A 23,230-nucleotide genomic window follows, 5' to 3' on the forward strand; every position below is an offset into this window, starting at 1 on the left:
TACAGTTTGTGTAACATGAAGCAGTTACACAGAGTCTGTGGTCTGCAGTAAAGATAGAATCTGGAAAGAGAATTAAGTATTACAATACTGCTGCAATTGGCCCAAAGGTTGTCACAGCTCTGTGAATGACTTTCTTTTTACTGTGGGTTCACTTTCTGCACGTCTTTAGAATTGTTTAAGGTTGTGCTATCCAAAAAATAGGTAAAACAATAGATCTTGTTAACAAAATGGTTTTCTGTATTCAGTAAGATTTGTCATTTTAATGTAGAGCACTTATTGATTACAAAAGGCTGATGTGAGCTCAATAGAGGTGCCATATAGAAGAGACATTTCCCCAAAAGTATGGAAAGTATTTAGAAATTAGGAATCAGTGGGTAGCCCTGTCTATGAAAATCTTCATGACAGCTGAGCAGCATTACAGTCTACCTCTGTACCTCGCTCTTCCAAGTATTTTTTCTTTTGTGGATCACACTGTAAAAAAAAAAAAAAAAAAAAGCAAGCAGTATTTGAAGTAAAAATTAGCAAGATAATAGAGAAAAGACGTGGGAATTTGCTTGAATTCCTCTCCCTCCTTTCTCCGTCCCTTATATTTATTTATTGCACATTTTGTGGGAAATATAGCAGAAGGGAAGTTTTGGGAGCTGTTAGGAGGAGGGAGCGGAGGTGGCTTGGCAGGGTGGAGAGAAAGGGAGTTCCAAGTGTACTGGGTGGCACAGTGTGCGCCTGCCTGTGCAGACACTTTGGGCTGGAGCACTGTTGTGGCTGGTGGTTCCTTCCTGCCTTTTTTTTTTTTTTTTTTTTTTTAAAAAAAAGAACATTTTCCAGTAACCACAGTCCTTCTGTTGGGTCTTTTTCTCACATTTGCCCAATTTGGCCCCATGTCATGTGCGTGTAACATTATTGTTCCAAACAAATACTGAAGTGATGCTCATAATGTAACAAAATAGGATTTATATAGGAGTCATATAAATATAATGCTACTCACTTTTCTTGTACTTTTGGAACAGAATTTTCAAATAAGATGACTCCTCTCATGGTGTTCTTTATTTTTTACACCACATTTTTTACTTTATTTTTATTTGCTCTTTAAATTTCAGTTCACATCCCAGTAATATTTGCACAGTCTCAGTGGAGGACTTTCCTCCCATCACTTTTTTTTTAAATTTTTTTTTCACTTCATATATTCCCTGACTGACCACAGGGAGGAATCATCTTTACTGACAATGTCTGTCATCATCAACCTTTTGTTTTATTTGTCTTTCTACTTCATTCCCTGTGAAAGGAAGAGGAAAAGCAAGCAGCTGTCACCTTCTTTGTGTTTGACCCAAGCTTTAAGCTTGCTTGTAATGATTGTTTTTCACTGTGGATATCCATGAAACATCTTGTTTGGCCAACTCCCTCCTGCACATTACAAGAGCTGCACTTACTGCAGATCTGTGTTGCCTCACTTTCTCTAAGTCCTCTTACATTGTGGGAGCTCTCCACCTGCCCCAAGGCCAACATCTAACAGTGCAACACAAGTAAATGCAAGTGTAAAGACACATGTAATACAGGTAAATGCTGGATAAAAATGCATGGGAAAGCAAAGACACCCGCAGCCTATTTAAGACAGGTCAGGGGTTTGTCTTGAGATATATCTTTGCAGAAGCTCTGAATGAACTGAACTAGCATTTGTCAAGGTCTGCTTTTAAGCTGATGTGCACCTCTGTGGTTCAGTAGTTAAGTCTGGAGCCTTAGGAGAAAAATCTCAGAAGTTTAATAGGGACCGCTGACTTAAAGTTATGAGACAGGGCTTACTGCCATTCACTGGACATTTTGTCTTGTTCATATTCATGGATGATCATGGTCTTAACAACACTAGTATTATAAAGATGAGACTTGAGTCTACATTTGGGGTGGGGGGGACATTGGTTCCCATTGCTTCTTCACTGGTGTTGGCACTAGACATATCCACAGTGTAATGCCACGGCTGCTGCTGCTTCCGAGAAGCTGTGGGGTGCAGGGGCTGCCCGTGCTGTGGCAGAGGAACAGGAAAAGGGGCTGAAGTTTTTCCTGGGCTGCAGCTCAGGTACCATGTCTCCAGGGAAAGGGGTCCTTGCCACTGGTGTCAAGGAAGGGGCTTAGCTCCTCTTTCAGCTAATAAAGCCCAGGAAGAATAGTTTGTTTCTCATTTCAGTTTGTAATTTCAGCCCCCAAAATGTGACTAGCACTGCTGAATAATTAACCAATAGGTTGGATCAAGTGCACACGTGTCAGCTGCCGTGCCGTGGTATGTGAATGCATAGAGTCATCGTGCTCCTCTCTTGGGCAGGGTGTGCAGCTTTCTCCTACTGCTAGGTGTATGCTCCTGGCAGATGGATATGAGAAAGGAGGCAGTAAGTGCTTGGTAAATAACTGTAATTAAGGTGTCACACATCTGTGTGCTTTAAGGGTTAAAAGCTTTAATTTCAACAGTGTATGAAGAGTCAACTTGGATGGCACCTGTGTGTTTTTTCAGCACTGTCTGTAAATAATGTCTGTTGTGAAATCTGCCAGTGAAGGCACTGGGTTGAAGCAGTTCGGTTGCAGGAGACCAAAGGCTAACTAATAGTTGATACCAGCCCTGCAGTGTCACATGTCTTTTTTTCCATCTGTAGTATATTGCTGATTAAGGATAGATAAATGTAGGCAGAGCTGTGAATATCTTTTTAAATGTAGTTGAATGGTATCTAATTTGGACAGATCAGAGAGTGTGTGTTGGTAACCCTAAACTTTCAAAGACATTCTCCTTGATTGTCCTTACTGCTGTGATTTTTTTCTCCTTTCTCCTGGAAAGCTGGAAGGATTTCTGTAACTCATTTTTCCTTCTGCTGTGTATTGTACGAATATGTCCCTCCCTTGACTTAGTTTAGGTGCAAATGCATTTACAATAATAATTCTCTTAATCAAATTCCAGTAACGTTGTCAACTATTTAACAAAGCTATTCAAAGGCAAATAAAGGAAGTCATGGATGTTAAAAACTGTAGGCTCTCTTTCTTCTCTCACACTGGTGTTTCTCCGTCAACTTCAGTACAGATTATCCTGTTTTCGACTGCAGCAGATGAGAACAGGCAGCCAGTGTTTGACTCTGAATAGCAGTTTTGGTATGACTAGGAATGCTGTAGTTTTCCAGGTGTGCCAACTGTCCCTACCCTACTAAAAGACTGATTGTTGGTTGGTAAAACACAGAATGATTGAGTGAAACTTGTACTATTGTGCTCTTTTCTTTTTTGCAAATTTGTCTAAGCCCTTCAAGTATAATGTAGGATTAAACTCATTAAAGTTAATAATACAAGTGTGATGGAGATGACATTATACTTTCCTCAGGAGGGTGTTGAAACCAGAAGAAATGTGAAAGAAATTATTTTATAACCATAATAGGTAAGAATGTGGAGTCACATTTCTTGTTCAAGTCAGGTGGGCAACTTTGAAAGAAAGGTTCTTAAAAGCCTGTGCAGTTTTAGCCTGTTTCCTAGAGAAAGAAAGGAAGACTAATATCCCTGTACTATATAGAAATGGTAAGTTTGATTAGGAACTGAATGGAATTGACATTCAGAACAACTTGGAGGGAAGGAAACTCTTTAACCTTCCCTTCTGGAAATCCTGCACAACTTTATAACACCAAGCAGTATCATTTCAGAGACTGGCTACAAGTGGGAGCAGTCTAGAAGGCTTGAGATATGCTGTTGGAATGTCCACCAAATTGGCTTTTCTGTTGAAGACAACTAGGAGATGGCTACCCTGTGAGCCCTGATGGGACTTAGGCACCTGCCTGCTCAGTGTTATGAATATTTAGAACTGGTCGGCGTGCCAAGAAGTGGATGTTTTCTCTGAATGTTTATACTATTCAGTATCATGCTGTACAGATACTTGCATTGGCTCTGAGTGAAGTTAAGTGGAGAACCAGAGCTGCCAGGGAGCCCAGTACTCTGCCTGACATCCTGTTGAGAAATAAACTAACTACTTCGGGGAGAGCAGAAGACAAACGCATGGATTCCACGGTCTAAGTTAATGCTTTCTTGCACCATGCTGGTGTGTCGGCTTGTTAGGAGACATGCCCTGAGTGCCTAAAAATGTTGCTGGGGTCACTTTGAGTGGCTGGAAAACTTAGGCACAAAGCAGCATCTGGAGAAGGATTTTGAAGAAGATCCAAATTTAAAATTTGGATCTTTTGTGCTAATGAAGAAGCAGTTACTCACTGCATTAAAAAAATAATTTCATCCATAACCCATTTCCCGGGGAGGGGGAGAAGAAAGAGACAAACCTCTAGACCTGAATGTGAAGAGAGTGGCTGTGTTTTACTAAGACTTCCATTCTGCTTTTAAGGACTGAATTCATTGCTTCAGTACGAAATCTTACCAGGATCTGGTTATGAGAAATTCAAGATGAACTCGGACAGTGGAGAACTCGTAACAACTGCATCACTGGACAGGGAAACCCAGGAGGTTTTCAGTATTAAAGGTAACAGTGTGAAATAGCTATGAGTGCTTGTAAAATGGGAAGTGAGAATGGGTGTGGTGTTACTATCAGCGTTACCTTTTTTCATGCTGTCTGAATAAGATGGAAGTGGTAAGATTTTTCAGGTACAGAAGAGCATGTGCTTTTTGCATAGCACAAGTAAGTCTCCTATTGTGCTATTATTAAGGAACATCTATTGTTGCACCCACAGCCACTGTATAAAATTTGCTTTCTTTTTATTAATCTTAGTTTTGGTTCGAGATAGTGGCACCCCATCGCTGTCAAGCACAGTGACAATTATCTGCACGGTGCTGGACGAAAACGATCACTCTCCCACGTTTCTTCTTCCCACCTCTGAGATCTGTATTCCAGAGAACCAACAGCCTTCTGTCATTTACATTACCCAGGCTGTAGATATGGACGCTGGCAATAACGGAGCTCTAAGATACAAAATAATTGGTAAGTTAAACTCCATCATTTTGTTAGTATAAATCAGGAAGTATATAAACAGCAGTATCCAAGTTTTAGACTAGTCTTGAACCAGGCCTCCCTAGCTCCCATCTTGTCCATATGCTTCTTTCATGTGGAAAAAAAAGATCTTTCACCCCTTTGTCAGCATTAATAAGCACTTTCCAGGCATACTTTCAGTCTGCTTTCTGGATTTGAAATAGTACAGAAAAGAAAAACAAAATAACTACCAAATGCTGGAAGGAGGCATTAATCATGAAGGCATAATTTTGTCCTTTTTGTTATAGTTGTAGAAGTTCTGAATGTAAATATACCCTTGCAAATAAGTACAAGAATTAATCTGATTTTATTCATTTAATTTTATTTATTTAATTTTATTTCATGAGAGCTTCTTTCACCCAGTAATTAGTAATGTCATACTTGGTTTTCATATTGCCAAACTCTCCCCCTGTCCACTATGCCAATGTAAGCTCCACAGTTGTTCAAAGCCTCCTGTAATATCTTTGCACAAATACAAGTTTGCTGTGCTTACTTTGGTTTGTGGCTCTCAGCAACAGCTCAAATGTAGGCAGATAGCTACTGTGGTAACAGCCAACACATTTTTCTTTGAAGATACAGTTATGAATTCCTTTATGTTTTCTTGGGTTTAATTTCACGATCTTTTATGATCTTTAATTTAATTACCTTTGGTCTTTCTACATGTTATAAAGTATGTACGCCATTCACTGTTACTAAGAATGCTGACTTTTCTGTCGACTGCTTCGTATTTACCACCCCCTCCCCCTGCCCCCCAAATCAAGTCCTTGCACAACTATTCACTTCCAAGAGACAGGTTTGTAGGAGAGAACAAGGAGCAAGTAATCACAATTGTCAGCAATGCTTTATAGGTTTCTGGAATTTGTAACTAAGGTTGGGAAGAGGTCACTTAATGCAGCAGCATAGTTGCAGGAGATTTTATAAGGTGTGCTGCTTTGGGAAAAAAGACATGCATCTGGCAAAATAGGCACTCTGTAAATTGATATGACATTCTGTATTTACTGTCATTGCCACCCACTGATTTAAATGAAATGCAGGTTTTAATTCATATAAGAGGAATAAAATATGTGAAAGGCACATAAGCGCACCAGCTGTACGAGCAATTGGATCGTGTTATTGCAATTAACACTGCGGTATTCACAAGGGATTCTTTTTTCAAAAGCAATTGTTTGTGATCATTTTATTTTTTATGTGTTTGAAAGGTGGAAATGTTGGAGAATACTTCACACTAAATAACACTTCAGGAAAACTGCTGGTCACTCGTAGCTTAGACAGAGAAGACGTCAGCAATTTCACTCTTGTAATTGAGTGCCGTGACCTAGGCAGTCCCTCGAGAAGCTCCACTGCACAGCTCTATCTGACGGTCTTAGATGAAAATGACCACAACCCATTGTTTGCAAAGACCCAGTATCAAATCTCCGTGAGAGAAGACCTAGAGGAAGGCTCAGCCATCCTGGACCTCTTTGCTTCTGATGAAGATGATGGCCTGAATGGCGAAGTTACGTACTCCCTCGTTGATGACACCTTCGGAGCGTTTGCTATCGACAGTGTAACGGGGACTATAGTTACAACAAAGGCACTGGACCGGGAGACCAAATCCCAGTACACATTTAGGGCTGTGGCAAGTGACAGTAGCACCCATTTGCCAAGAAGCACCACTGTCAGTGTTGTGGTGCACGTTGATGATGTCAATGACAATGATCCTGTTTTTTTGCAGAATCCTATCAGGGCCTTTGTGCCTGCTGAAACTCCTGTGAATGAGACAGTAGCCACTGTGAGAGTGGAGGATGTGGATCTGGGATCAAATGGAGCCGTTGTTTTTAGTTTGCTGATAGCCAAACCTGTATTTCAGATCGACACAAAGACAGGTGACATCATTCTTCAGGAGCCCTTGGCTTCTGAGGACTTCAGTACCCAGCTGCTAGTGACGGCTTCAGATCAAGGTCTCTCACCTCGAACAGCCACAGCTATGGTCATTATCTTTACAGAAGAACAAGAGGAGGAGATTTCATTCAGCCATAGCCTATATGAAGCAAGCGTGCCTGAGAACAGTGCAGCAGGTGGGCATCAAGTCCCAATTTGTGTTCTTGCAGTTCTCAATCTCCCCTCCTTTTGGAATGGTAATTGTAATGAACAGTATAGGGAAACCTTTTTCTTGTGCAGCAGCAGGGAGAAGTTAATTTGGATGTAGCAAATACCCATCTGCCCTTTTCTAGTGCAGCAGCATGAAAAAGGAGCATGGTGTGTTAGTTGGAGGCATTGTCTGGCTCTTGAGTTTACTGCCCATGTACAACAGTGATGACCACATTAAACAGAAAGCTCCTTTGTCAAAGGTGGTGTGTTTCCATCCCTCAGCCTGGGAAGCCCTGAGCATCAGCGGGTTCTCTCTTTTAGCAAAATGACTTTAATGATGGGTGGACAGCATTTACTCGTCGTTTCACTTGTCAACGCACACAACCTCAGTTGAGATGAGTGGTGTGTCCCAGTTGCAACATGACATTTCTTGGTTTTGCAAAACCCTTTGTGAACTGTAGTAGCTTTCAGAGATACTCTAAAACCTTACTGAAGTTTTGGACTTTCCAGAAGGAGAACAGGGGGTAGGGTGGGGTGAAGGGAAGAGAAGTTCGGAGGCTGTGGTACATTGTCACTTGGACAGGCTTCTGCGGTGTATGTCTAGGTACAGCCTGCACTACTGAATGATACCTATAGACAAACCAGCTTCAATCACAAGGTGCTTACAGATTTATCTATTTTTGTTCCATATAATGATGAGAATTACTGCTCTACTTTTTATCATTCAGTAAATATTAGTAATTATGCCTCCTGCCAATTAGATACGGTAAGTATCTTTTCCTGCTTTAGGGGATGGGGTCATCCTAATGAGGGGCAGAAAGGAGTGTCTTTCACATTTTTCTGCCCACAAATCCCACTCTACAATTGACCAGACGTATTTAGAAATGTGACCTGCGCGATATTCTTGACTCAAACACTGCCTCATGATGTTCACCGTGAACAAGTCATTTATCCTCTTTATAGTTCAAATTTCCCTTGGTAAAATGAAAGCAATATTCCTTTATATCCTAAGAATACTGTGAGACTAGTGAATTCTTAGATCTTGAGTAACAGCCTATATATTTGGTTAGGAATCAGTAAAAAAAAGAGGTTAATAATTTTGGAAAACCAATATTACTGGATAATTACAAACAGAATAGAGAATAAAGGGTGAAGATGGTTGTTGCAGTAATTAGTGCTGTGGTTACTCAGCTGTTCCTTCCTCTGTGCCTGTTTGGGACTACAAGTGAAATTTTCAGCAGTGTATTTTAAGATAAAGATAATGCTGTGACTATTAATGATGTTTCAATTAACAGATCGCATATAGGCAATAAGGTGAAAAAAAAAATTTTTAACTAAGTGACTTTTTTTTTAACTATAGATAAAATATTTTGGTTTCAGGCTATTTTTAAAAAGTTGTGATGAGGGATCAAACCACCAAGCTAGAGCATCCTTCTAGCTCTCTCACTGGCTGTCAAAAAACATGTGGGGTTTTGGATAAAGTGGAAGGCTTCCAACAGGAGAGAGAGAAGCTTGCAGTAGCCGGGTGGTTAAAACACTTTCCTGAAATATGAAGGGTGTAGATTCAGGTCTTCTCAGGCAGAGGAGTATTTCCCTTTCACTCCATACTGAGCACTCTGAGTACGAAACCTAGAGGAGAAGTTGTTCTTTAAAGTTCTTTATTTTTTTTTAAACCAGTGCTTCATTTATTGCTTCTATTACAAATGGAAAAAAAATAATCCCTAAACACCTTTGTCCTGACTTTTAAAAAATGCTTTTTATTCCACAAATTTGACCAGGATTTACAAGTAGTTTTGGACACCCTAAAATTGAATGTTTCTGTGAATGTGAGTCACAGATGCCCCAAGGCCTCCAAACCCTGTTTTACTAGAGTCAGCCCTGTACACTAATTGTGTGTCACTTTGCAAAGGAGAGTCTGCCTTGCGGGAATCGCTGCTTCCAGAAGATACATTTTGGATGTCACAGCAATGTGTGTTAATCTCTTGTTTTCTGCCTTTTCATTGATCTACCCATTGAGAGTCAATTCGTGGTGATGTCCAGGGCCCTCCATCCTAGGTGTCGGGTAAGCGGAGAGACCAGGGTGTTTCCAGAGACGAGCCCTGGGCTCTCAGCTTTGTCTGTCCCTTGCTGCAACAGGCTTCTATTTTCAGAAAGCGTCCTGAGAACTTGTTTGTCAAGCTTCCCAGAGGAGTAAGGTCAAGGCCCTGGGGTTTCAGTCTTTTCAGGAGAGATGGAGTTAACCTGCATTAATCCTGCATTAAAATTTATTTCTAGTTAAGAAAAAATAATAAGAGGGAAGATAGGTTTTGTTAGGAAACAAGTATCAGTTTAGAGAAAGAAAATAAAATTCCAAGCTTTATGGCAATAGATAAGCTAATCTGATCCTAAATTTTCTTAGGTGTAGATACATTCATGGGTCAGGCTAGACAATCCAGCCTGAAATTATGGAAAGGCCCCAAGGAACTGAGGTAACTGCCATAGTCAGATTGTTCTCCCATTCAATCCATAGAAAATATAAATAAGATTAAATTTAAGTTGTTTTGATTAAAGAAAATTTAGCAAAGCTTCAGGGTAAACAGGAGGGTTTAATCCCAAAATTTTAGTTTGTATATTTAATGAAAGTCTATTTGCTAAGAAGATCAAATTCTTTTATGAGAGATTTTACTAAATACTAATACTGTTTTGGCTCTGTTTGTAGTATTTTCTTATTTATATAAGCATAAGTAAACATCAAATATTTTACATTTCAGTGGGAAAAAAGCATGATTATAATTAAAGCTCTCATAGAATTTAGCTTACAGGATATATGTTATCCTGGGACCCCTACAAGTATGAATGGTACAAGTGTATTCAGGCCAGTGGAGATTTACATTACATACTGATTATTTGTAGAACTGGTATTAATAAATGTGGCTTTTCCTCCTAATTTTATTTCTACCTTAACTAATAGAGTGGGAACACTCTAAGTTTATTTTAAAAAGAATAAAAAAATCTGAATAGTGTAAACAACGAAAGTCAAAGCCAAGGCTCCTTAATTTTAATTTAGTCTAAACTTGTCAATTGGGTGAGTGCCTCAGGAATTGGTCCTTGTGGTCAGACCTTCAAGTTCAAGGACCTTCAGAAAACCCCATTCTTCTACTTTTTGTTTAATATTAAATATTTAATGTCTTTAAATATTATAAACTGCATTACAACAGGCACTTAGAAGCCAGTCAATAAATAATCAAGTCACTGCGGTCTCCAGAGGGTAAGAAACCTTTATTATTCACCAGGCTTTCACTTGAACGGTTGTTTGCATAGCACTTCACTGGAGACAGATTCACCAGTAAAACTTGTTGACTCATCTTTTTTTTTCTAATAGATATAAACTATGTTGCCTCTTATTCTGTAAGTCATCTCTTACTCTTTATGCTCAGTTAGCTTTTTCTTTCATTAGCAATTAAGAGGTCTCAAGAAATAATGGCAAGGATGAACTGGGGTTAGATGACAAAGGAGGGAAAAAGAGACTACTGTAATGAGTACAGAAGAAAGAAGAAAAACAATGATATAAATTTTACAGCAGCTCATTTCTGGTGTATGTGTTATGTGGAAACACAGAATACAACAGAAGTTTTTGAGTCTCTTTGGCCCGTTAAGCAAATACTGTCCACACTGCCATAATTCAGGTTGAAGTCAGTAGGCATAATGTAAAGACTGATATGTTGGCTATTATTTAAAATGCTTGAGATAATTCCAAATGCAATCAGGTTGCCTGACTGAACTGAAAAAACCCGAAATAAAAACATTTTAAATCACTCATCACTTCCTTTAATATTCTTAACTAATCCATAAGTTGATTGCACAGTGTTTCAAACCAACCTGACAGCTTTCTGCTATGGTCCTGTTCTCTCTCCTTCCTCGCGCTAGCTCCAGTGCTGATCTCATCCTTGTTGTGCCATTTCAGTGTATTTTGCAGCCAGAAAGCTACCTTTCTCTTAATTTTCTCCAGTTTAAGTGTCACATGTTATGACCTCTGCTTGAAGCAGTATTTGAATCACATAGATTTGAAATTGCAAGCTCCAGCAGATGGGTACTGCATTTTGCTATTTACCTGTATAGGACCTGTTTGTCATAACAGACCTCAGAGTTTGGTCATATTTTTTTGACAATGAACTGTAAAAATTCAGTTTGAAGGAGTCATTTTCTGTGAAAGGTATCAGAAACAGAAGAAATTTGTTCTCTGCCAAAAAGAAGTTGTAAACAATTTTGAAAACAATTCATGAAAATATGAAAAATATGAAACTTAAAGGATTAAGATTTGAGGGCCCAGAGCAACAGTTTATTAACCTAACCCCTGAAAAACAGGGATTCAAGTAGAAATGCTGCTGCTTCCTTTATTTCTGGTAGGTTTTCTTCTTAAACATGGAAACAAACAAAAAAAAAGACTGCTGACAGCATTAGAAGATAAATAGTGACATTCTTCGGACCTTGAATTTTTTTCTTATCTTTAACTCTGCTCTGAGGATGCTATGAATGATTGCTCTTGCAGGCTTCTGCAGTAAATCAAAGTTGCCTGGCAATGAAAATTCAACCTACAACCCCCTGGTTTAGTTTCTAAAACAACCCAGTGCAGCGTTCATATCAGTCTTTACCTGTTGGACATTTGGATCTTACTTCCAGAACTTTTCCAGTAAATATCTTATAAAGATATTGACTAGTACAGAAAATTATATCTGTCAAAATCAGCATATTTTTGCTTTTGACAGTCAGGTTTTAGGAGCAAATGACAAACAAAATTTCCTGGTTTTTTTCCTGTTAATAGCTAACAACGCTAAAATAAAAAAGGTAGCAGATAGTTTAAAGAGCAATGTTTCTTCTCATTTTTGCACTAAAGGTAAAGTCCTTTCTTCCGACATCCAGGACACTGAGTGTGAACAGCATGCCCTTTGTAATAAAATAAAATAGCTAGTTGTCTGTAATGCTGTTTGGAAGAGTTCAGGTTGCACAGTAACCACATTCCATCACAGTTGCATGGAATCAATTACAATTAAATTAAATAATTAAAGTCCATCAATTGCCATACAGAGTAAACAATTTCATAACTCACTTGAAAAGAATAATTGTTTGGAAATCATGATAATGCTTTTTAAGCTTGCTACATTTTTGTTAAATGTGATGATTCTGAGCAGGATAATGTATTCAGTTCCACATTTTTCCTCTAATCCTATTTCAAACAGGATTTTTATTTCATGTTTCTTGTATTCTATATTAAATCATTGCTCTTTTCATTGAATTTGGATTCTGCTTGAATTGACACATAGCTATGCATGTAGTTTCATCTTTTCATTTTCTTTGTCAGAAGATGTTTAATAAAAATTTTAAAGAGTATCTCATTTAAAATATTGTTCAAAAATCCAAATTGAATTCAGATAAATGAAGGAAAAATTAACTCTTTATGGTGATTCAGGGGTAACATGCATTCCTATGATGCACAAAAAAAGGCCTATTTTCCTTACAAGAATTCGTGAAAAGGTGAGATTTAAATGACCAGACAGCATAACCTGAATAAGACTTCAGGTAAGAGGTAATTCCAGTGGTACATGGGAGTTTTCAATTAGGAAAAGTTAAAACTCATCATTTTATTTAGGCAGGTGATGAAGCTGTGATCAGATGAGTAATTTATTGGGCAAGGAGGGATAGACAGTGCCTTGCTATGAAGTTGTAATGCAGTGAAAATCATGGAGGAGTCGTTTTTATTGTCTGCTATTTTAATTCATGAATAAGCACCTAACCTAGTACATAGGTGTTTGGCTGTGCATCTGCTATTAATCACAGTAATATAAAATTAGAATAAAACCTTCTAAAGTGGACATGATGAAAATGTCTTATTGCTTCCATAGGTACATCACTTCTAACTGTAGAAGCTTATGAACGAAAATTTACAGGAGAAAACATAAAATACAGCATCTTCAGTGACAAGGAAAGCATATTCTCCATACACCCCATTACAGGTACATTTTTATAATTGTTTTTTTTTTCAAGTGTCTGTGTGTAGCTTAAAGAGTGTGGTCTCTAAGATATAGCAAGTTCCTACCACAAGAACAAGGGGTATATATCTTAAGAGTATTACTCTCTTGTTACAATGAATAAATCATTAGTAAAACCAGGGATGTGGAGAGACCTGCACTACTGTAAACCTGGTATGGAAAAAAACTGAACACCAGTATACCTGTTTAAAATGCTCAGTTCTGATTAACTAATGATCACCACGTGTTGGGAGTTTATCAACTACTGGTTTGTGATCCAAGCTGAGACTCCATCTTGTTTCTCATCATAAAGTTGCACAAAAATTTGATAAACATAATCCTTCAAAACACGCCTAATGTAGGAAGTGTTAGACCCGTGTTGAGTTTAATGGTCTTTGTTTCAGGCAAACCTTGACAAGTCTGAAAGTCATGTTTGTTTATTTTTTTGGCGATCATATTTGCATTCTGCAGCAGTTCTACTTTCACCTGCTCTTCAGGCAGGAACTTCTGATGGCAGGAGAGCGGCGCGTTCCCTTTGTGCATTTACGTGCTCTCATCTAAGGCAGGTAACAGACCATAGCTACTGTGGTTGCCTCTCAGCTCCTAAACATCTGCAACAAAAGTTTGCCTTCTGAATAACTGGAGTCTTCCTTTGGTGGCATAGACAGTGTAAGCAGTTTTCCTCAGAAGTAGTGTAAATAGGTTGTACTCTTAACAAATGGCTTTCTCCCAGAGTTCCTGGAGGCTTTAATCGCTGATTATTCTGATGTCTCCAGGCATCAAGTGGTGTACTCCTGTGAAGCTATCATGTTTGATGCTGATGGACAGTTAAAATTATTTTGTTTTGTTTAGATGAGCGGCACTTACAGTGCATACACGTGATTTCCGAGTCCTTGTTATTTCACTGAAATAAAACTAGAGAGACTAATCTTAAAGAACATCTTAAAGCCAAGAAAGCGAATCTTTTCTGTTATCACCTCCAAAAAAAAAAAAAAAATCAAATGGGATTTTACTTTTTTTTATCAAGCCAGTCTGAAAAATGGTTACATGATGGTTTTTAAGAATCTCATAAGCACTGTCTTCACAAACAATAGTGGAATTTCTATAGCAGTGGATGTCACAAGTCGTCTTTTGAGATATGTGAGCCATTGTGGTTTCTTCTGTTTCCTTTCTTCTGAAACCTTTCTTCTGTTTCTTGGAAAACATTAATTGAAGTGCAGCCTTTCAGGTGGTGTACCTCAAACTTGATTATTTGCTCCACTCTATGGTAGAGTCTTTCAGTTACTCTCTGTCATCTTGAAGTGTATTCCTCCTGCCAATGTCTATTTTGCCTTTTCTGTATACAGAATGTGATAATTTGTAAGTGTTATGCTGAAGAGAGACCACTTGCCAGCTTTGAAATCTTTATGTTCAAGATGCAGTTCCTGACCACTGGGCAGATCCATAAACAATAGCCAATCATTGCTGCTTATCTTAGAAAACAGAAAATAAAAAGCACTAGCTTGGAGAGCCACGGTAGATGGGTTCTTATGCTATCACAGGTTTTGGATATAGATATTCATGGCATCACTGAAAAATCCATGCAAAACTGAATTTGAATTCTAATGAAATTAACATACAAATGAGCTATGTTTGAAGTTTAGATGTAATGAAGCGTTTTGAGTATATTACTATATTCCCTAGAATATCGAAACAATGACCACGGATTTCCAAGGACATTTCATGTTTAATGTAGAGATGTCTAGTTGTGAATCTCAATAATTTTCACTGATTATTTTTGATAGAATAACAGTTGGGGGCAGGACTCACTGCATCAGAAGGAGTCAGCATTTTACCTGTATGTCAGTCAGATACAGAAATTGATACAGCTATTGCCTGATTTGCATATAGATAGAGGGCTAGATGTAGCCACTCTCAGATGAGGGCCAAGAGTCTCTTTAGACACAGCTGGCTCACTGTCACGTGTCAAGGAGCACAGGTCACACAACCACTTTCTTCCTCTCTATCCCTCTACAAGTAAATCGGCTTTATTTTAGGAAATTGCCATCATGGTGGCTGATCAGTGAAAACTTAGCTGTCCAAAATTTGTACAGTGACTAGCATGTGGGGGGTGATGTTAGGTAGAGGAAGGACACGGTGGGGAGCTTGGTGGAATTCTGTCATGTGTTCAATGAAGGAGACGATATATGTTAGGGACTTCATAACTGCATTTGTGTGTGGTTTTGCCTGAATACATATGTCACTTCTCTATTTTTTTTAATTTTTATTTTAATAAACCAGGTACAATTACAGTAAAAGAGCCAAAGCTTCTTGATTATGAAGTTAAGAATAAAATACATCTTTCAGTGCTGGCTGAAAATGGCTTGAACTCAGCTCTCTGTGGAGTTACAGTTTCGATACAAGATGTGAATGACAATGTACCTAAATTTGAGCAAAGCTATTACAAAGCATCAGTATGGGAAAGCCAAAGTCCTAAAACGGGCATCATACAGGTAAGTGGAAATATATCTTCTCAAGCCCAGTGCTGTAGTTAAAAAGAAGTTTGGTTGATCTGTTCCTGACTACAGTCCTACTAGGTCTCTTCTGGACCACTCTCTCCTAAAAACTGAGAGTGGTGTTCTTTGTGTTGCTACTACTTAGCTGGAATGTCTAAAATATTCAATGACTTTTTTCTAGATCACATTTCAGATCTTCCATTCAGGTTTGTCAGTTGAAAGAGAATTCTTTATCTTCTTAATAGTTTTGCAGCTGGACTTAAAAAAAAAAAAAAAAAATTCTTTTTTTTAAATTTTCTGTTTCTCTCTTCAAGCAGTTGAAAAATACCATTCAGTTGTGGTTCTGGTTACAATATAGGCTGGGTCTTGCATTAATGCATCTACTGAAAGGGCTATAGCAATAAAAAGAATACTTTCAACTCATCAGACTAGTAGAGTCAAACCCAAGTGTTCAATTTAAAATCTGATGCCTTAAAGAGCAGCTTGTCTCAATTTAAATGTGCAAACACTTCTTCCTCTGAATGGATCCATTCTCCGAAAGTGTTTCCAGCTGGCCATGTTAGAGCAAAAGAAGACATCAGTTGGACTAGAAGAACGCATAATTTCTTCAGTACATGTTCTTGCATTGCAAGTCAGGTCACAGTGAGGGTCATGTTAGGTACTAAAGATATTCCTCCTCTAGAGAATAAATAAATGGAAAGCTACAAATGCCTCCAGGGCAAAGTGATTAGAAACTGATGGACATTGTATTTAGAGAAACATATGTCCAGGAATGGAGAAAAATCAAAAGACAGTCAACCCAGATGTGTAGTCAAAATTTTATGACAGAATACATTCCGTTATGTTTCCTTTATTCAGTCTGACTGGTTGCCTCTGCTACGGTTTGGACGCTGTACTCATTATAATGTTTGTTGAGGAACCAGAAAAATATGAAGACAACTCTTTGAAGAGTCAGAGGAGTCTTAGAGAAACCTGTTCACTGCTGTTGAATGTTATTTATTCTGTTGGTTTTATAGCTTGCCTCTGCCCTTTTTACACTTTCTGGTTCATATTTTAAAAAGTAATTAATGAACTATTCCATAAAATCTCTGAACACTTAATTATTTAATTATTTTATCCTTTGTTTGTATAACAGTAATACTTTTTGGGCTAGTCCCGATCCCCTGAGAAAGTGCATTTTTATGCACTAAACAGAGACAGCATTCTAACAACAACCATGTAGTAATATAAGCAGTGTAAAATTATTACATTCAGCCCTAGTACTTTATGTAGCTGAATTTCAAATTACTTGGGGAAAGAATTCATGTGCATCCTATTGCAATTCATGACCAGATTTTGTGACCTCACATGACAGTCATGTTGGGGACCAATATGATTATTCGTGTAAATCTGTGCAGTCGAAAGGAAAGTAACCAGAAATATGACTGTAGTATAAGGTTTTTCTTTCTGAAATCTCTTTCTGCCATTTTGAATTAAGCCTCAGTTTTGCTCCCAAACAGGTATTTGCAACTGACCTTGACAGTGGGCTGAATGGAGAAACTGAATACTCCATTTTATCTGGTAATGAAAATGCAACATTTCTAATTGATTCAGCACAAGGGATTTTAGCAACTAATACAGTCCTAGATCATGAAAACACTTCATCTTACAGGTATACAAAGTTCTTATAAAAACATATTCTTTTTTGTTCACTTTGACTTGAGATTGCTTGTGTTACGTATTTTATAGTTTTCTGTTGATATCATTACCCACAGAGCCTGGGTGCAAGCCAGACAGCATTGAGAACAGCACTAAAGCTGCCCATTTGTACCATGGACTCTTGCATACTTGTCAAATTTAAGGGAAGAAATATAGTCTTGTTTAATCAATGGCAACATTTACTGATATAAGTGAGTGTGATGATTCACTATAGGAATGATGACAGTTCCTGGATTTTATTTTATTAAGAACTGTACAGCCATTCCCTCTCTGGAACCCTTTTTTTATATATACGTAAAGACACAGAGAAAGCATTCAAACCAAATCCAAGAAATAGGGACGTGTTCGGTTCTTTAATTAAAATATAGTTCAAATTTTCTTCTCCATAATCTGATACAGATGCTTCTGTAAGCTGTTTTCATCTATAAGCTGTCTTGTACTGAGTATTAGTTTTTTCCTGTTTTCTAAGAAACTGTGAGTAAATATGATCAAATCGACATGACAATTTTTCTTTACAGGTCATACCATAATTGGAATTAGAAAGCAAATAAATCATGCCTTGAAGGGAAAATAAAGAGCATGCAGATTCATTAATAGACCCTTTTTATGTACTGCAATCTCTACTAAAATTAGATTTCTGTGTATGTGTCAGTAGAAATTACCTTTTTTTTTTTCAATATGGCTGTGACATGAATTAAAGTATTTGCAAGTTTTTCTATCTTCTGGGGCCTCAAAGTTTGAAACATCCAATCAGAATTCTTATGAACCAGAATAACTTCAGAAAACCACATCAAAAAGATCAACAAAATATGATTTTTTTTAAATATCAGTGCAATTTGATAATAGTGTCCTAAAGGAAATAATTTATTTTAACTTAATATACAGAACACTTCATTTGGAGTTTGTTTTTCACTGAATCAAAAACATCAGTTCTGATTTTTAGTCATTTAAATAGCGTAATACATTTTATTTGTAACTAGTACTTTAAAAGAATGTCTGGAATAAATCCTTCAAAGGAAGGATGTTTACTGTTGATGAAGCATTGAACATGTAAGCATAATAATTCTCATATCTGTCTTTAACTGGGAGCCTGATTTATTTCAGTATTTATGTTGGATTTGTTCGAAGAATCTGAAACTTCGTATTCCTTCTCTTTATTAATGTTATTGATCTGTACATTGTTAACTGAAAAGTGAATAGCAAAAGAAGCTTTCAAAACTGTTTTCCTGTTTAATTTCAAAATGTTACCACTGGTTCTTTCAAATTTGCAAGGAGTTGTTTGTTTTATCTAAATTGAACACTTTCATCCCCAGAAGTTCTAAGTCCCTTATAATAGGAGTTATAATGAAAGTGTTGACAGAACCTTAATTTTAATGCCTTGGCTGAGATGTTTTTATGAGAGTTTTTTCCTGAAACTTTAGAAAGTGATTATTTTTAGTAAAATATTTCCATATGTATACCTTACCAATATTCATTCTAGAAAAAATACACTTTCTATATGGAATTATGCATGGTCACTGATTGAGTACTAGCCTGCAATTCAATTTATGTGTTCTGTCAGCATCAGAAACCACAAGGACACCCAGACCAGGCCTGGTGTGGTTCAGGAATGGAAGTGCTGCAATCCACAGCTTGAGTTACAGCCTTGGTATTTCATATTGTCATGTGAACATTTAGGAAGTAATATCTATTTGACACTTTAGACAGAAGCTGTGACTTAGACAAAAGAGGAAGAAATAAAGCATTCAGAAGATCTGCAGGGAGACCCAGAAAATATGATGTGACATACAAACTGTTGTTAGTACACAAATCATTTAATTGAGATGCCAGGCTCTGACTTGTATATCTTTTCACATAGCCTGACGTTTTCTTTCTTTTGTCTGTTCCTTTTTTTAGAGCACCTGTTGAGTTAGATTTAATTTTGAATTCCCTTCTGGATAATTTTTAATACTGGGGAGGGGTGAAGTCTTCCAAATAATCTTTGCTTACAATAAACATCTGCTTTTTATTGTTCAGAAGCTAGTTCCCACGGAGAGTAAACATCCTTTTATCCATGTTTATCAGGGCGCTGCTTACCATTTTCTGTGCTACATTGTTTGTGGAAATCAAAAGGTTGATAACAGAATCTACTACCCATCCTTATTGCAGGCGTAAAATGGAAGCGCACAGGCAACCTCTCTTAATCTGACAGTGAGACTGTGGTCCCACTAAAATCAGTGGGAGCTTTGCCACTGTCAACTGGTACATGTATTCATTTTTTTCACTTTATCACTTCCATTTATTATATAATAGGGGGCCTATTCTATATCTCTGCAGACATTTTGGCTGAATATTACTTTGGATGTTTTCATATTACCCAATTTTCCTATTCCTGTTGTCCCTTCATAAACAATGAGGAGAGTCAGGTTCCTCCAATGGACAATTTAGTACTTAAGTTTTAATTCCTGCTCTGAATTACCAACTGGAGAAATGTGTCGTATTTGAAAGAGTCTTGCTAGCTTGTTTAATCACCTACATTTGGAAAGAAATTGGTTGAAATGAATACAGATGAATACTTCCTTTTCATTGTATGATTTTGTTATGTTTTTGCCACCTAGAATATCCTGGACGTTCTTCCTGCAAGACACAAAAATTGAAACTCCAGACAGTCAACCTTACAGAAAGAAAGATGCAATTTAAGACTTGCAATGAGAAGCAGAAAGGGCTAATCTTTTCCTTTGTAACTTTTTCCCTGCTTAAAACATTGGTGGATAATTCTGTGATTTCTGACCAATAGGGACAATTTACTGCTTCCTTTAATTGTAGGTTGGTTGTACAAGCTGCTGATAAAGGAAACCCCAGACTTTCTGCTACAAGTATTGTGAGGATACAAGTGTTAGATGTTAATGACAATGCTCCAGTTGTCCAACCACTACGTGAAGTGGAGGTCCCAGAAAGTAAGTGTGATGGTACAGTAAGTTTTGTCAAACAATAGTGCTTTTGGTGATTTGTGTAACCAAGCAACTCTAGTAAAAGGAATAATGGATCATATTAATACTGAAATATCAAAGTAAATTGTGATCTGCATTTGTTCTCAGAGGCATTATTCTTAATCTTTAGACATTGTGTTTAAGAATAGTTTAGAGCAAAACCATAGGCAATTCAGAAAGAGGAAAATAAACTGTACAGAAATACATCTGTAATCTGTTAATTTTGGACTGCAGTGTCATATTTTTCGGATGTCTTCAATTTCTGCTTTTCTCCAATAAAAATACTTGGTGTTAAAACCAGCATTGCTAGAAATGAGACATTTTTAACTTCATTGTGATGAAAGAAATAATTTCTGTAAATTTGAATGAAGCTTTAAAATGCTCTATAGCTTGATCCAGTTGATGATCATGAAGAGGAAGACCCAGGTTCTCCTGAGTTTTCATCCCAGCATACATCTGGTATATTGTGTGACATAAGCTCAACATTTGCAGACCTTGAATCTTAAGCCCAGCATTTTCAAATACAGACATCATATATGTGATGCATTAAGATATACAGCTGAACATTTATAAAGATTTAGGTGCTGAAATTCCAGCACTCCTGTTAACAAAAGATATCAAGGCTGTGTTTCTAGTGGTATTTTTTTAGCCTTTCCTAAATTTAGCTCCCATTGGTAATGACTGTATGGGAGTCATGGATGCACAGCAGCTGTAAACTGCTGGCTACTTATTTAGGTTTTTGTATTCTGTTTAAGGACGTTTGCTTTAGGACATCACACCGCATGTTTGAGGCTTAATGCCTCAGGCATGCAAATGGGGAATGGTTTAGCTTCTGTTAGCTCCAGACTTTGTTAGATGATCACTGATAGGTTCAGTTTGCAGTCCCTGGTACTGTCAATTTGGCACATGACAAAAGCTGTCTGTATCCAGTTTCTCAGTCTCATAGGAATATACCTTGAGCTCTTAAGATTTTTGTGCCACGTAGGTCTGGCTGGATGTCTCATGTCTCTCTAGTGGCCTTCTCCTCCCCTGGAAAAGCTTCAGAATTGTAGTCACTGGCTCTACAAAGACCAGGGGACTCTGATGCCTCAGTTAAATATTGTTGTCGAAGTTTGACACTGTTCAAAAAATTCATGTCACCTAAATGCATGTGGAAAACCATGGAAGTTCCTGTTGCTGGTGAAGAAACAGTTATGGCTACACTGAATCTGGGAAAGTCTAAAGAAAACACAAATTAAAACTGGGATAAAGCAGATGCATTTGAAGAAATCCATACTGTTTCCATAGCATTTCTGGATATTGCTCTTATTCTAAAACACAAAGTCAAAATACACCAAAAGCTAATACAGAAAGATTACATATATCTAAGATTCAATATTATGAAATTGGCAAGATCTTCAGAAGTTGTAACATCATCTTTTAGCTATGACTTACTCTGAAAATTATTGTTTCAGATGCCCTGCCTGGTTTTATAGTGACTCAGGTGTCAGCAAGTGATGTGGACTCCAGGCCAGCACTTCAGTTTGGTTTTATTTATGATAATAGTCCTGGAATGAAATTCACCATCAATCAACACACTGGTGTAGTCACAGTGGTGGAACCATTAGATTTTGAAGAAACTGCTGTGTACAAGCTGAGAATCATAGTTTCAGATTCTGTACATCAAACAGAAGCAGAACTCACCATCCTTGTTTTGGACATCAATGATAACCCACCTGTGTTTACTCAGGATTCGTATCAGGTGGGAACATGGCAAATGGACAACCAACATGTGATGTCTTTCCATATATGATGACAAATAGTAGGAGTGCTTGTTTATATTTGTCTTAAAAGTGCATTTGAGCACTGAGAAGGAAGGTCTCTGCAATCTATTACTGAGCAGAAACAGAGCAGAGCTCTTCTGGGAAACCCCAGCCCCTTCTAGGAATTCTGCCTAAAGGACTGAGGGAATCGTTCCATTTTCATGTTCATGGTTTCTGACTTCAGAAGGGAAGTGGTGTGAATGCTAGCTGTACTCCATGCACCATGCATTCATCACTAGGAGTTACTGGATACAATCAAAACAAGTTTAGGGAGCAGAGTCCAGTGTTCAGAACTTCCTTCTTCTGAGAGAATGGTAAGAAAGTTGGTACATTTATTCTGGGCCTGTTACTATGGCATGAATTTCTTCATTTTCAGTTACACAGCTCCACAGAGGTGTAGCAAATGCCCCTGTGGTAGGTTATGCACATACAGTTTGTAATGTGTAACCCTGCCTTATAGCAATGGCACTCATCTAGGGAGTCAGGGATATGAGTTTTGACCTCCCCAACATCTCTTACTAGACTGAGGAGGGTACAGAGCTCAGCTTTCGGACTTCTGGACAAGCATTTGAACTGCTAGACTCTTGTAGAAGTCAAGTTGTCTAGCAATGTTTTGAAACAAAGCTGTTTTAGTGACTATGGACAACTATGGGCCACTAAGACGATTAAAGGAGTTGGAGCATATATCATACAAGGCTCTCAAGGGTAGGCTACTAAAAGGGTTTTGGCCTGACTTCATCAGCCCTGAGGCTGTGGGGCTTGGCCTAAGGCTCAGCACATGTAATGGCTTGGAGTTAGGGTTAGGGGTGGGAGAGAGACAAAGCCTGGAGCTCTAGATGAGGTTAGGCTGCAATAAAGCTGCCACAGGAAAGGTGAGGCTGCCAGAGGAGTTGTTTCCGTAGGACTTGTTTGTGTGGGGCTAGGCTGTGGGGCTTGGGCTGAGACCCAAGAGAGCCTAGAGCATGGATCATTTAGCCTGAAGAAGAGAAGGCTCAGGGGGGATCTTACCAATGTGTGTAAATACTGGTGGGGGGGAGTAAAGAAGGCAGAGCCAGACTCTCCTCTGTGGTGTCCAGTGACAGGACAAGAGGCAGTGGAGACAAATGGAAAAACAGGAAATTCTGTTTGAACATCAGGAAAAACTTTTTTTTTAAAACTCAGTGACTGAGTAGTGGCACAGGTTGCCCAGGGAGGTTGTGGAGTCTCC

The 23,230-nt window shown here is 38.0% G+C and overlaps 1 protein-coding gene across 1 annotated transcript in view; it reads left to right on the plus strand.

The window, feature by feature from the left end:
* Positions 1 to 23,230, plus strand: part of DCHS2 (dachsous cadherin-related 2) — a gene marked incomplete at its 5' end in the record, with an annotated part of 119,179 nt that overhangs the window by 90,157 nt on the left and 5,792 nt on the right. Inside the window, 8 exons of the mRNA XM_059818211.1 lie at positions 4,346 to 4,480; positions 4,727 to 4,936; positions 6,184 to 7,041; positions 12,934 to 13,044; positions 15,340 to 15,551; positions 17,054 to 17,205; positions 20,058 to 20,188; positions 21,676 to 21,962. Of these exons, the coding sequence (XP_059674194.1) occupies positions 4,346 to 4,480; positions 4,727 to 4,936; positions 6,184 to 7,041; positions 12,934 to 13,044; positions 15,340 to 15,551; positions 17,054 to 17,205; positions 20,058 to 20,188; positions 21,676 to 21,962 (2,096 nt within the window). The remainder of the gene's footprint in view (positions 1 to 4,345; positions 4,481 to 4,726; positions 4,937 to 6,183; positions 7,042 to 12,933; positions 13,045 to 15,339; positions 15,552 to 17,053; positions 17,206 to 20,057; positions 20,189 to 21,675; positions 21,963 to 23,230) is intronic.

The sequence above is a fragment of the Gavia stellata genome, chromosome 5 (assembly GCF_030936135.1).
Source record: "Gavia stellata isolate bGavSte3 chromosome 5, bGavSte3.hap2, whole genome shotgun sequence".
NCBI classification, from domain to species: domain Eukaryota; kingdom Metazoa; phylum Chordata; class Aves; order Gaviiformes; family Gaviidae; genus Gavia; species Gavia stellata.